Raw genomic sequence first — 13210 nt, forward strand, 5'->3', positions numbered from 1 at the left:
GTGGACTACTAATAGTAAACCTGCCATCCTTCGTCAACCGTAGAAAAATTGGTGTGATTTTTATGCACAACTTGATCAATGGTGACGTAGAAAGCTCTGATCTGTTGAGCGATTCCTATCAGATTCACTACCGTTGTCTATTCCACTTTGTAGTTAGAATTATACCTTGCATGAACCGTTTAGGGTCTTGTGCTCGGATTATAATTCCCTCTACCATATTATTTCCACCATGATTCCCTTCCTCTTATTAAATTACTAATACTCAAATACCGTGCTCGTAATTAGCAATTTTAGTGGTATTTGTATTTTGAATGCATGATTAGTTGTAGTAATATTTAAGTACTTAGTGGTTAGTAATGTTTAGTTCTAATTTTCCTCGCATATTAGTCTAACAGCTATCGGTTCGGTTAACGCGTCGCGCTTCATGCGGCAGTGCCATTCGGTCGGTTGGGCTGGAGGCGGTCAAAGCATTGTGCATAACTAGTTGGGACAGCAGAGTGGACACGGTAAAGGCGAATATCAGCCGAAAGAAGTTTATAAGGCTGTAATGGAGATTATCGACTCCGATCTAAAAGATACCTATGTCCAACATGAAACTAGATTCATCGCTGAGGAAATTGTGCTGTATTTGTATCCACCTAAAGGGATAATGGCTTTGAATCTGATCTGAAAAATGTGAAAAAGCTTGCTGAAAACTTGGAATTGGCTCATCATTTGACTGTCACAATTAAACCAGAATTTTAAGAATCTACAATTTAGGCTGCGATTGCTTTACTTTGTTAATCCCAAAAGAAAAATAAACTAAATGATTAAAATTAATATCGCCCCGTTTCATGTACGTACATATATGCATTAGGGTGTCCCTTATTTTTATACCACCAAAATTTCTGCATGCATACTATTGATCGCCAGCAAATTATTTTTAACATACGTACAACTTATATGATTCAGCGTAGCTTAGAGTAATTTTAGTAACCAAAACATATTATTTTTATGTATATGTATAACTAACAAAAAACACGAGAAATTAACAAAAATCTTTCATTTTGCTTGCGAAAAATAAGAGCACCGTATTAGATATGTTGTTAAATCTTACTTCAAACAAATCCACCGGAACTTCATTTTTTAATAAATATTTTTGAACACTTGCTACAGCATCTTTGGAGTATTCCTAAAATATAAAATGCATTAATTGCATTAATAAACCGTTTTTTACCAAGATTACTTACATAAGTGTGTGAGAGCATTTCCTCCATTATAAAATTATCATAGATTTCCCTTGCCAGTTTTTTACGTTCTTCATAACATTCTGTTTTTTCAAAACTCTTTATCTGAAAAATATAAATATAGAAAATGTATATTGGGCGTGCAAAAAGTTTGAAACGAACTTGAGTCAGTGTGATATCGTAGAAGTATGGACAAAAAAAATAGTTAACCAACTTTTTCTACAGTTCAGTTGCGAGGAATGCCGCGCTGTTGAGGACGACATACTTTCGTTCAGAAGCCAGACGCGGAGTAATTTCAATAAGTTGATCGTGGGCTTTAAGCAGCAATATGATAGGGTCTTGGCCATGGACACTCAGTTCAGCAGTCTATAGCTGCTGGCTAGGTCTCCGAGGCGCAGGCTGGCGACTTCGCGGCACTGTTGTATGCGCCTCCCAGCTGCCGGCAGTTCCGACCAATCCGTTAGTGCAGCAGCTAATATCATTTGCAACTCCATGAGCAGAACAGCTGCTCATTCTTCTCTCTCTTTCGCTTAATAAAGTTATGTCAAATTTCACTGTTCTAATGCAAAAAATTATAGAGGTATATAAAGTTATCCGCTATTCCCAAAATTTTGGATACAATTTTAACTCCGCACATGCGCTATCTTAATTGGAGTTCACCTGCTAAGCTAAGGAGCTTTTTCCCTAGATGTTGAAAATTAATTAAATGAAACGTCGAGCAGTTTTAAGCCGATGGCTACGAAGATCAGTTTAAGACTGATTAAACGCGGGCGGGCCGAATTGCAAGCGGGTGAACTAACAAAAGATAGTGCTATAGCAGCTCGGGGCTGGAGTTACGCTGAGCACGAGTGATAGAGAGCAAAGAACAGCTTAGATGCTGCAGCTTCAGTAACGAAACGAACATGGATAGCGAGACGAATGAACGGCCTCCTTTATTGCGGTAACAATGATTTTTTTTTTTTACATCATAAACGAATTTATTAAGCAAGCTAAACTGTATAAATATAAACAAAGTTAAGTACCCATAGGAAAAATAAAATAAATAAACATCGTTCGACTCGAAGGCCAAAGCAGGCTGTGCCCGGTAAAATAGATATTAGGCTTAACATTATGCTAAGTGTAATCTGTTAAAATACAACATAAAATAAATAAAACTAAAAACAGAAAAGTTTAACGCCTTTAATTATTTAATGAGCTGAACTAGAGACTGGGAGTGCACTCCACATTCAAGAAGGCTCACACATTCGGTCATAGTGTCTGAACATATCCCAGCATTTAACAATGTAGACAATCCATCAATAATTGTACGTATTATAATTGACTTAACCGTTTCTAAATTTTTAACTGTAGTAATATTTGATATATCAGTAAATGGTAAGACATCTTTTGAGCCGTGATTTTTTCTGATAATTAAAATTCCAAACTGGATTTTCCAAAAATATTATAAGGTACTGCAAGCTGCGTCTAATTATTGTTGTATATAATAATTGTTTTGATCGCTGCGAATTTTTCGTGTCTAGATCCGGTTGGAATTTGAATTGTATTTAATTTTTGTGTTTGTAGGGAAAAATTGATTTGTATGTTGGGCAGTTCAGAAAGCAAACTATAAAATAGTATAGATTTACCTAAGGCATCACTGAATATAATTTAGAAGCCTGACTTTCAACAGCATCTTTAAGGGGTAGCAGACAGATCTTGTTGATGGGTCGACGACCCTCGCTAGTGGCCACTTCATGGGAGGCAGATTGTCATCCCTGGCAAGAAAAAATTCTGCGACTGCCAAAATATGTCTCAAAGTGCACTACTTTGAGCGCTGCTGCAATGATGTGATGTACTCATCAGAACAGTTGCTGCTTCGTAACGTCATGCTTAGCGAACAAAGCAGGACGGCCACCATTCAAGTAATACGCTGGAAACTAGAGTTATTGAATAATTAACTGCCGTGAATGAAATGCCAGTCTGTAGTCTCAGCCAAGTACAAATCTAGCAGCGCCTTTGTCGTCGCTAAGGTAAAAACGTTTTAACCCAACCAGCTCATTCCTAGAGCCGGCAAAATTTGTTGCCTTGTCTGACCAAATATGTAGCGGATCTCGTATGGTGCATATGAAGCGCTTTCGACCAATAAGGAAAGCAACTGTAGATAAATCATTGATCAGCTCCAGATGAACAGCCTTGGTTGCGAAACAAATGAAGACGCAGACATACCAGTTGATTAGTAGCAAGTGAGCTAGATGAGGAGACTACTCCCCTAGCTCGCAGTGACTTCATGTCCTCCCATAGCTGAGTACGCTGCAGACTGAAATTTCAGAAACAGGAAACCACGAAGCTCTTGATGGAAATATTCTCCCAAGAGATTTAGCTGGCAGCCGAACAAAATAAACGTAATCGACGGAAATGTTCAACAAAGTGCGCTACGCAATCTACATTTTCTTTAGCAGAGTTTAACATTTCCGTTTAAACGGAAAAAGCCTCCAGAAACGACCCATCCCAAGCGATTTTTCTGGATTAAAGACAATCAATCAAATCAAATCATCGATTGCTTAAATTCATCACAGTCGCGATATCGGCGTAATGTTGAAAAATTACAGCAGACGGTGAGCATGCGCGTTAAAATGCTTCAGGATCAATCCGCCGAAACTTTTTCTAAACAATAGTTAGATATTAGCGATGGGAAAGTTCCTACGCACTGGATACTGGATGCATAAAATACAGACGGACTTCTGCACAATCATCGACTCGCAAAATTTAAAAATACAACAGTTGTTGCCTGGGGACTCAATCTTTTTCACAAATCTATCGATTCAGTTTGCGATACCAACGAAACTGTGAATTATGCAATTGAGTTTTCAAATGGATTGGATTTGCTTGCCATCACACCATTTACAATTACAATTGGTGGACGGTTTTCTAAGGGTTAAACTACAAAGAGAGTGAGAGCGCTCTAACTGAAATTGCCCACTCGGAGAACGGCATCGTTTCATGCTAGGGCGGCGTAACCTCGTCTCCGATCACCAAGAAGAGTCTTCGTTTGCGTGTCGACGAAATCACAACGACAATTAGCAGTTGCAGCTGGCCGTGCTTACACCCGTATTACCCATTACATTGTACTCTATACGCGAATTACGTTTAAAGTTTAAGTTGATTGAAGTCCAAATGAATAAATCTCGAATTGTCTATATCGTGTAGTACATTATTAAACGCAAAGATTCCCCAGAGCATTTCTGCTCAACATTGAAATCTCGTATCGAGGATTTCACAACATTTTTGGTGGCCCATGGGGGGAACCGCGTTTAATTCGTACTATCCGCATATGATTCTACCTCGTTCCGCGTTCAGTTAAATGTACAAATAAAATCATATTTTATCGGCTGCAACTGTAAACGGCAAACACACCGCAAACCAACGGTATCCAACAGCCGCTATCTCTCGCACGAAGCAGGGACAAAGAAGACCAGACGATATCTCTGCGCCTGGACAGTAGCCTCACTGCAGCACACAAAACACACCTCAAGCCGACGGTTAGACAGCAGCCTCTCTCTCGTGCAAAGCAGAAACCAAGAGACCAACGAGCGTTCTGTTGCTGCACATCATCTCTAGACACAAGGCCTCAACTCAACGCTCACAGTAGCACAGTTTCTGCTCTCCGCTCGGACAACCCCAACAACAACGACTCGCAAGTTCTCTTAAGCTACGCTTTAAGCAAAGAGAAGCACTCCCGAGTACCAGAGTAAGTGTTTCGTTGTGGGTATTTTGTACAAGGTCAAAGAGAGTGCAACTAAGGGTGAGAAAGGTACATACACATATATTTATATTTGGACGTTGACATGCAATGACTGCATCTAACAAGAGGCGATGCAATTACTGCACCGTCAAGTGGCCCGTGTGACACCAGCAGAAGGCTGTTACGCGCGGATCCCAGGCAAAACGCAGCCCTCCTCCCGCCCAACCGACCGAGGGGCGCTGCCGCATGACGCGCGGTGCGTAGCCGAACCAAACGCGAGCATGCAAGAAAGATAGATATTAGACTAACCTTCGAGGAAAATTAGCACTAAACTTATTAAGAAATTAAGCATGCAATAAAATACAAAATACAAATACCACTACAATTACTAATTACTAGAAAGGTGTGTAAGGATTAGTAATTTAATAAGAGGAAGAGAATTAGTGGAGGATATAATATGGTAGAGGGAATTATAGTCCGAGCATAAGACCCTAAACGGTTCATGCAAGGAATAATTCGATCTACAAAGTGGAAGGAACAACGGTATAAAGTTTCTAGTCAGTCTAATAGGAATCGTGAAGTTTATGCGGCTCAACAGATCAGGGCTGTCTATGTCACCCCTGATCAAGTTGTGCATAAATATCACACCAAGCATTTTTCTACGGTTAACTAAGGATGGGAGGTTTACTAATAATAGTCTACTAGAGTAAGATGGGAGTCTTACACCCGCATCCCAGTTAAGGCCCCGCAGAGCAAAGAGTAAAAAGTTTTTCTGTACTGATTCTATACGGTCCTGGTGTACTTTGTACTGAGGGCACCATACACAGGAGCCGTATTCTAAGATCGGACGAACAAGCGAGGTATAGAGAGTCTTTGTTATATAGGGGTCGTCAAATTCCTTTGACCACCTTTTTATAAACCCAAGCACGCCCATGGCCTTATTTACCATGGTAGAAATGTGTTCGGAAAACTTTAACTTGGGATCTAACATAACACCCAGATCATCCACCAGGGTAATTCTCTCAAGAGAACCCCCAAATAGGGTGTAGGGAGCCAACAAAGGGTTAGAACGATGAAATGTCATAACTTTGCATTTCGAGGCATTAAGGTGTAACAAGTTTGCACAACACCATGACTGAAAGCTATTGAGATCGGATTGCAAGCGAGAATGAAATGAAATGTCCTTGTACTGGACACAGAGTTTAACATCATCCGCATACATAAGTACTCGAGAGTATGTTAATCCTGAAGGCAAGTCATTAATAAAGAGTGTGAAGAGTAAGGGGCCTAGATGGCTGCCCTGTGGTACTCCCGAAGAAACCTTTACTGGTAAAGAGAGGGAGTTTTTGAAGAGGACTCTTTGAGACCTAGAACAAAGATAGCTAGAAATCCATCTCAGGAGGTTGGGCGGAAACCCTAAAAGGTCAAGTTTATGTGCTAAAAGGGAATGGTTTACAGAGTCGAATGCTTTACTAAAGTCGGTGTAAATAACATCCGTCTGTAAGTTACCTTGAAAGCCTTTAATAATGAAAGAGGTAAACTCTAACAAGTTCGTGGTGGTTGATCGCCGCCTTATAAATCCATGCTGAGTTGGAGATATAAGTGACTTGCAGAGATGTTGCAAGTGCGGAGTTAAAACCTTCTCAAACAATTTGGGAATAGCAGATAACTTTGCTATACCTCTATAATTTTTTGCATCAGACTTGCTACCTTTTTTATGGAGAGGAATTATAAACGATTCCTTCCAGATTGGGGGGAAGCAAGAGGAATCAATGGAAAGGGTGAATAGTTTAAGCAATGGTCCACACAGAGCCTCGGCGCAGTACCTGAGTACACAACCTGGAACCCCGTCTGGACCCGGTGAAAACACCGGCTTAACTAGTCGAAGATCTTGAAGTAGGGAATATTCATTTAACAAGGGACTGAAAATGCCGTTCGACCTCGGTAATCCGTATGGGTACGGTTGACCAGAGTAGCGTTCCTCAGAATAGGTGGTTTGGAAAAACTGGGCAAAAAGATCGGCAATTGCCTGATCATTATTTGCCGACGTATTACAAAATGATAGCGAGGATGGGTGTGCGGACGTTCTACGCTTACTGTTTACGAAGCAGTAAAACTGTTTAGGGTCCTGAGAAAAACGTATCCTGCAACGAGATAGGTAGTTCTTATAGCATTGAGCATTAAGAACTGAAAAGTTTGACCGAGCTATTACAAAACGAGAGTGAGAAGTAGGAGAACCCACTTCTTGAAATTTTTTATAAAGTCTTGATTTTAAGTTTTTTAGACTGGATAACTCTTTGGTAAACCAAGGGGGTTTTCCAGATCTAATCGGACAAGAAAGCGGGACACAAGAATCAAAAAATGTGCCAAGAGCATTGTAAAAAATGTTAAGCTTCGCAAACTCGGCTTTATCGGATCCGATACAAAGCATAGATCAAGCAATCGACCCAAGGAATTTTTCACATGATTGACTTGAGACAGGTCAAGCAAGCCGTCAACAAAGTCATGTCGTGACATGGGCACTAGGATACTAGACTCGTTTACCGAAGACCAAACAGTTCCTGGCAAGTTGAAGTCACCAAGAACTATCATACGATCTTTATCAGATAGCGAGGAAGCAACAGCGGTTAAAGCGGACAAGTGCTGCTCATAAATTGAAATATCCGAAGAAGGTGGGATATACGAGCAAGTAATGAATATAGCGAAAGCGGGAAGAATCAGTTTTACACACAGGAATTCCAGTTCCTGTTGAACTTGGACTGTGAAGTGTTCTGACGTGAAGTAAGAGTCCACTGCAATTAGAACCCCTCCTGCACGTCGAGACGAACGGTCCTTTCTAAAAGTTGTGTACCGACCTGCCAAAACCTCGGAACTAAGAATGTCCGGCTTTAACCAGGTTTCAGTAAACACAATAACGTGGGAAGCAAATGCAACACTATCCCGGAAAAGAATGCTGAGCTTACTACGCAAGCCTCTTACATTCTGATAGGTTACTAAAAGAGAAGTTAGTTTTTTGGAAAGGTTGGAGCAAGACGGGAAGTTGAGGAAGAGGAAGTTGAGGGTGGCACGCTGGAAAGATTTGGAAGCGATATGGGGGGCCTATTCTTCTTCTTAGCCTTAAACTCCTTCACCACCAAATGCTCCGGCCAAAATTTGGTGGAGCAAATGGTGTCAAATTGAGTTGGGGAGATGCTTATCTTAAACGACGCTATCTCCCTGGCATAAGAGAAGTTAAATTTCTCCACCTTTAAACCCACGGCTTTTATTTTGCTTTGAATGAAAGCAGTTACATCATTAGATGTGAGGTCAGGGGCCAGCCGTGAAACAAAAACTTGTCGTTTTGGTGGGACTCCCACCAGTGGTTTAGTCACCGCAGGTCTAGTACCTGTGGTGGCAATATCCGGAGGTCCGGAACGTCTATTTACTGGTGGGATCGGGATAGACGGGACAACTAGTGAACTTGCGGACACCACGGACACGGACGCAGCAGACGTACTTGGCTGCACATTCTCCGAGGCGATGAATTCGGCTACCGAATCTGCATCGCCAGCAGCTTTCGTTGCCTTTGGAGTGGCAAACGAGATCAACTGCTGTACACTTGGAGTGGTCGGAGTCAATTTTTCGGCGGCGCACGGCTGAGTGACGGTTGGCACTTGCAGGTCCCGCGGAGTGACCTTTTTGCGCCTCGGAGACTCATTCAGCAGTTTTAAACCGCTAAACTGAGCCTCCATGGCTAGGAGCCGATCGTATTGGTTTTTAAAACCAACGGTCAGCTCCTTAAAGCCACTCCGCGTCTGCCTCATGAAAGCCACCATGTCTTTCTCCACCGCACGGCATGCCTCGCAACTGTAATGCAAGCCATTACGTTTGGCTATGGCATCGCTCACGAGGCCAGAAAATCCCACGCATTTTGCGTGGACTACGCTGTCGCAGAGCCAGCAGGGGACATTTGGCTGATCGTGAGTGATCTGCTTCTTGCAGGTTTTTTTGGCGCAGACCACAGCGAATTCCATTCTATTTTATTATTCAAATATTTTATTAAAATCAAAAAAATTAAAAATTTCCAAAACAAATTGGTATCAGACCAATGTGCCAGACAACGCTCAAAGCGGAATTGGTAAGAAAAAAAAGAGAGCAGAGTGGAGAGCGGTTATAGCGAGAGCTACTAGATAGAGAGCGCTATTGCTCAGAAGGTTGAAAGAGCGAGAGAGAAAGAACAGTTATTGAGGTTGAGGTGATAGCGAGAGAGTGATAAGACAACAAAAGCTACCAGACGAGAGCGGACTGCAATGCAATACTCACTCACTGCAACAACACACACAACACAAGCCGACGCCGAAAAATAAAAAGTTAAATAATATTTTAACACAAATCAAAAGGCATGCACTCGCGTAAATGAATAGGTTTCCAGATTGTTGTCTGGTTAGAAAGTATATTTAGAATTTAATTAGGAAAACTCCGGCTGTTTATTCGAAACAAAAGGAAAAATGCGGAGCGCAAAACAAAAACACGTCTGATCACTACGAAAGAGAACGATGGTATAACAGCAACATGTCAACAGCCGAGTCCCACGATCTCGAAGCCGATCCTCAGGTGGAGATCGACAATCTCAGTGTTATTCAGACAAATCTCATTGCGAGGGTTAATCAAACGGTGCGTAATTTCAGAAAGGATGGCGCAGATCGGAAAACAAAAGCTTATTTTCAAACGCGCTTACAAACTTTGCAACGGTTCTTAGGTGAATTTGAGCAAAATCATCAACGTTTGCTAATACTTCGTTGTCCAAGTACGCATAGTTATGTGTCCAGCGAAGTGGCCTTTCGCTTTGATGAAGACTATACAACGGCATTCAGCATCATATCAAAGGCCTACGAAAATGTATGTCCAAGAGCACCACCGGTACAGCAGAATCCAGAGCCAGCAAATCCATCGGTATCATCAGTGCAATTGCCCAAGCTACCTGTACCGACATTTACAGGCAAGTTTGTGGATTGGCCGGCATTTCACGATGCATTTGTTCAACTCATCCATAACAACCAGAAACTGTCCGACGTCCAAAGGTTTCATTTCCTGAAGCAAGCTCTTCCCTCGGATCGCGACGAGGATATTCAGCAGATGGCGCTTGCGGGAAATAACTATGCAACAGCTTGGAGTCTCGTCCTCAAGCGATACGACAACAAACGGCTGCAGTTTATGTACCATATGAACGGTTTGTATGACTTGCCACAGTTGACAAAGGAGCAGTCTGCTGATATAAAACATATGCTTAATGTTGCGACGGTTTGTCTCAATGCTTTCAAGAATCTAGATGTTCAGCATTGGATGGCTCATCATCTCACTTCCAGACTGCCAAGCCCGACCCTGCAAGCTTGGGAGCTCCATCTCGGGAGCTCTGCCGAACTTGCCACGTTTTCTCAGCTACAATCATTTCTCAACGACCGTCTCGTCAGCATCGATGAGTTCGAAAATCGAGGCCACTCCACGACGCGGACACCTGTGCCGCAGCCTGTCCATCAAAGGCACCCGAAGAAGGCAGTTGGCAACGTAACATACAAGGGCAACAGTTTCCACGCCAAGACTGCGGTTGCCGAACACACTCGCTGCCCTCACTGTAGCGACAGTCACAATCTTCGGCATTGCCCGGACCTTTTGTCCAAGGACAGCTTTGCAAGGAAAGCCATCGTCGATCATGCAAAGGCATGCCTCAACTGTCTGAGCCGTTCCCATGCACTTTCAAAATGTACCAGTAAAAGGAACTGCACGCAGTGTGGTCAAAGACACCATACACTGCTGTACTTCCCAACTCCTGCTCAGGTGGCAACACAGCCTCACGCAGCCTCCCACAGCACTCGTTCCGGTAACTCCTGGCAGTATACAACGAGCGACTCATCTGGCAGGGCTACACCTACGCAACTCTACGCTAGGACCCCACTTCCTACTCAGAGCGCGGCACAGCCTCTCCCAGGGGTTCCCAACACTAGTTCCGGTGGTCATCCACAGTCTGCAGCGACCGACTCGTCTGTGAGAACACACTCTGCGCAACTAGTCTCCGCTACGGCAACGCATCACGGACCCAGCACTGTCCTTCTGGCCACTGCCCTGGTCACAATCCACAACCCCCACACTGGCCAATCAGCTGTGGTACGTGCGTTAGTGGATTCAGGCTCGGAAGGAACCCTCATTACAGAGCACACAGTGCAGGCTCTCAACCTCAAGCGGCATCCAATTTCGGCAGAAATCGCTGGAGTTGGGACCACCTCCAAGAACAGGTGTACCTACACTACAGAATTGTCATTAAGTTCTTGTACTTCGCAGTTTTGTACTACCATTGATACAGCGTTTATACTTAAAACGCTTACATCGCAATTACCTTCAAAATCCATCAAATTGCAGCAATGTCCTCATTTGAACGGAATAGAACTCGCCGATCCCGGGTTCTACAAACCACAACGGATTGATCTGCTGCTGGGAGCGGACGTAATCCCACAGATCCTGCTTTCAGATATCCGCAGAGGAAAGGAGAACCAACCAATTGCACAGCACACCCAGCTTGGCTGGATAGTCTTTGGTCGAGCCACTTCCACACGCTCACACGCTGTCACCATTAGATGTCACCACAACAGGCTAGAGAATCTCGTCCAGAAATTCTTCGAAATGGAGCATCTCGGTTCTGCAAAACAGCTCACACCAGAAGAGCGATGGTGCGAGGAACATTTTAAACGAACTCACATCCGTCAACGAAACGGCAAGTATTTGGTACGGCTACCACTTAAGCGTTTGTTTGACCCTTCGCAGGTGCTAGACAAATCACGTCAAATCGCGATGAATCGATTCCAAATGCTTCAACGAAGATTCCAAAGGCAGCCGGAGCTGCAAGCCAAATATTCGGAAGTCATGAATGAGTACTTCCAACTAGGCCAGGTGACCAAAGTAACAACCAAGGAGCAGCAGCATTGCATCATTAGCAAGGAGAATGGAATCGAGTCCACATGTTGCACCTTGCCTCATCACGCAGTATTCAAAGAGGAAAGTGTCACTACGAAGGTTAGAGTAGTATATGACGCCTCCTGTAAAACGTCAAACGGAAAATCGCTCAATGACGTCCTATGCACCGGACCAGCGCTCCAAAACGATCTAGCCGGCGTTGTCCTGAATTGGCGTTTCCATCGTTTTGTTTTTGCTGCCGACATTCAGAAGATGTATAGATGCATTGACATGAACGCAGAGGATTCGCAATATCAACGCATCTTTTGGCATGACGAACACAACCAAGTAGCTGAGTATTATCTCAACACAGTTACGTTTGGAACTGCTTCAGCTCCTTACACAGCCATTCGCGTCATACATCAACTGGCGCAGGATGAACGCGACCGATATCCACTCGCGGAAAGGGTCCTTCGACACGAAATATACGTTGATGACGTACAAAGCGGAGCTTCCACTCGCGAAGGAGCATTAGAAATTCAAAATCAATTGATCGGAGCCTTACGATCAGCAGGAATGGAACTTCGAAAGTGGTCTGCGAATGACGCTTCTCTGCTACAAGACATACCTCCAGACCATTTATCTCATAAGACACTATTAGAGTTTGAATACCAAGATCCCGTTAAAACCTTAGGCCTCTATTGGCATCCACATCAAGACTATTTTGGGTTCAAGATAAATTTTGAAATCAGTCACGCACATACTAAACGTTCTTTACTTTCCACAGTCGCCCGACTGTACGACCCATTAGGTTTCATCACGCCCTGTGTCATGACCGCGAAGGCGATACTCAAGGACTCCTGGATGGCCCGCATCAAACGCAACGATGGCAGCCTAGCACAACTGGACTGGGATGAACCGCTGCCAATCGAACTGCTTGATAGATGGCAGGGATTCATACAGAACTTGCCATATGTCGAGCAAATTCAAGTATCACGATGGCTGCGCGTCAACATCCACGAGCTTGCGTCATTACAGCTACATGTTTTCTGCGATGGATCATCACTGGCGTATGCAGCATGTGCATATATTCGTGCAGAGCTACCAAACGGAATGATTCAAACTCATTTGCTAGCTGCACGCAGTCGAGTCACACCCACGAAACCGATCACAATTCCACGAGTCGAGCTTTCGGGTGCGCTGCTGGCAGTTAAACTGGCAAAATGGATCCGGGACCAACTGCGCACTGCAGGACCACCTATGGCAACCTTCTATTGGTCAGATGCTACTATCGTTTTGTTTTGGATAAATGGAGATCCCCACCGATGGCAAACCTTTG

The 13210-nt window shown here is 43.5% G+C and overlaps 2 protein-coding genes and 1 long non-coding RNA gene across 5 annotated transcripts in view; 2 read left to right on the forward strand and 1 right to left on the reverse strand.

Moving 5' to 3' along the window:
• Positions 1 to 13210, reverse strand: part of Gprk1 (G protein-coupled receptor kinase 1) — a 235484-nt gene that overhangs the window by 209436 nt on the left and 12838 nt on the right. For all 3 annotated transcript variants that reach the window (XM_033378235.1, XM_033378236.1, XM_033378237.1), the window contains exons 4-5: positions 1230 to 1331; positions 1097 to 1171 (exon numbers count right to left, since the gene is read on the reverse strand). In XM_033378235.1, coding sequence (XP_033234126.1) covers positions 1097 to 1171; positions 1230 to 1331 — 177 coding nt within the window. The remainder of the gene's footprint in view (positions 1 to 1096; positions 1172 to 1229; positions 1332 to 13210) is intronic.
• On the forward strand, positions 3549 to 4430 carry LOC117183646 (uncharacterized). Its single transcript, XR_004468781.1, has 2 exons — positions 3549 to 3820; positions 3881 to 4430. It is a non-coding gene; the product is annotated as an uncharacterized lncRNA (long non-coding RNA).
• Positions 9474 to 12554, forward strand: LOC117183639 (uncharacterized). The gene is made up of 2 exons (XM_033378234.1): positions 9474 to 12219; positions 12278 to 12554. Exons 1-2 carry the CDS (start codon positions 9499 to 9501, stop codon positions 12404 to 12406), a joined length of 2850 nt encoding a protein of 949 aa, XP_033234125.1. The 5' UTR covers positions 9474 to 9498; the 3' UTR covers positions 12407 to 12554.

This window comes from Drosophila pseudoobscura, chromosome 3 (genome assembly GCF_009870125.1).
Source record: "Drosophila pseudoobscura strain MV-25-SWS-2005 chromosome 3, UCI_Dpse_MV25, whole genome shotgun sequence".
Classification (NCBI taxonomy): Eukaryota; Metazoa; Arthropoda; class Insecta; order Diptera; family Drosophilidae; genus Drosophila; species Drosophila pseudoobscura.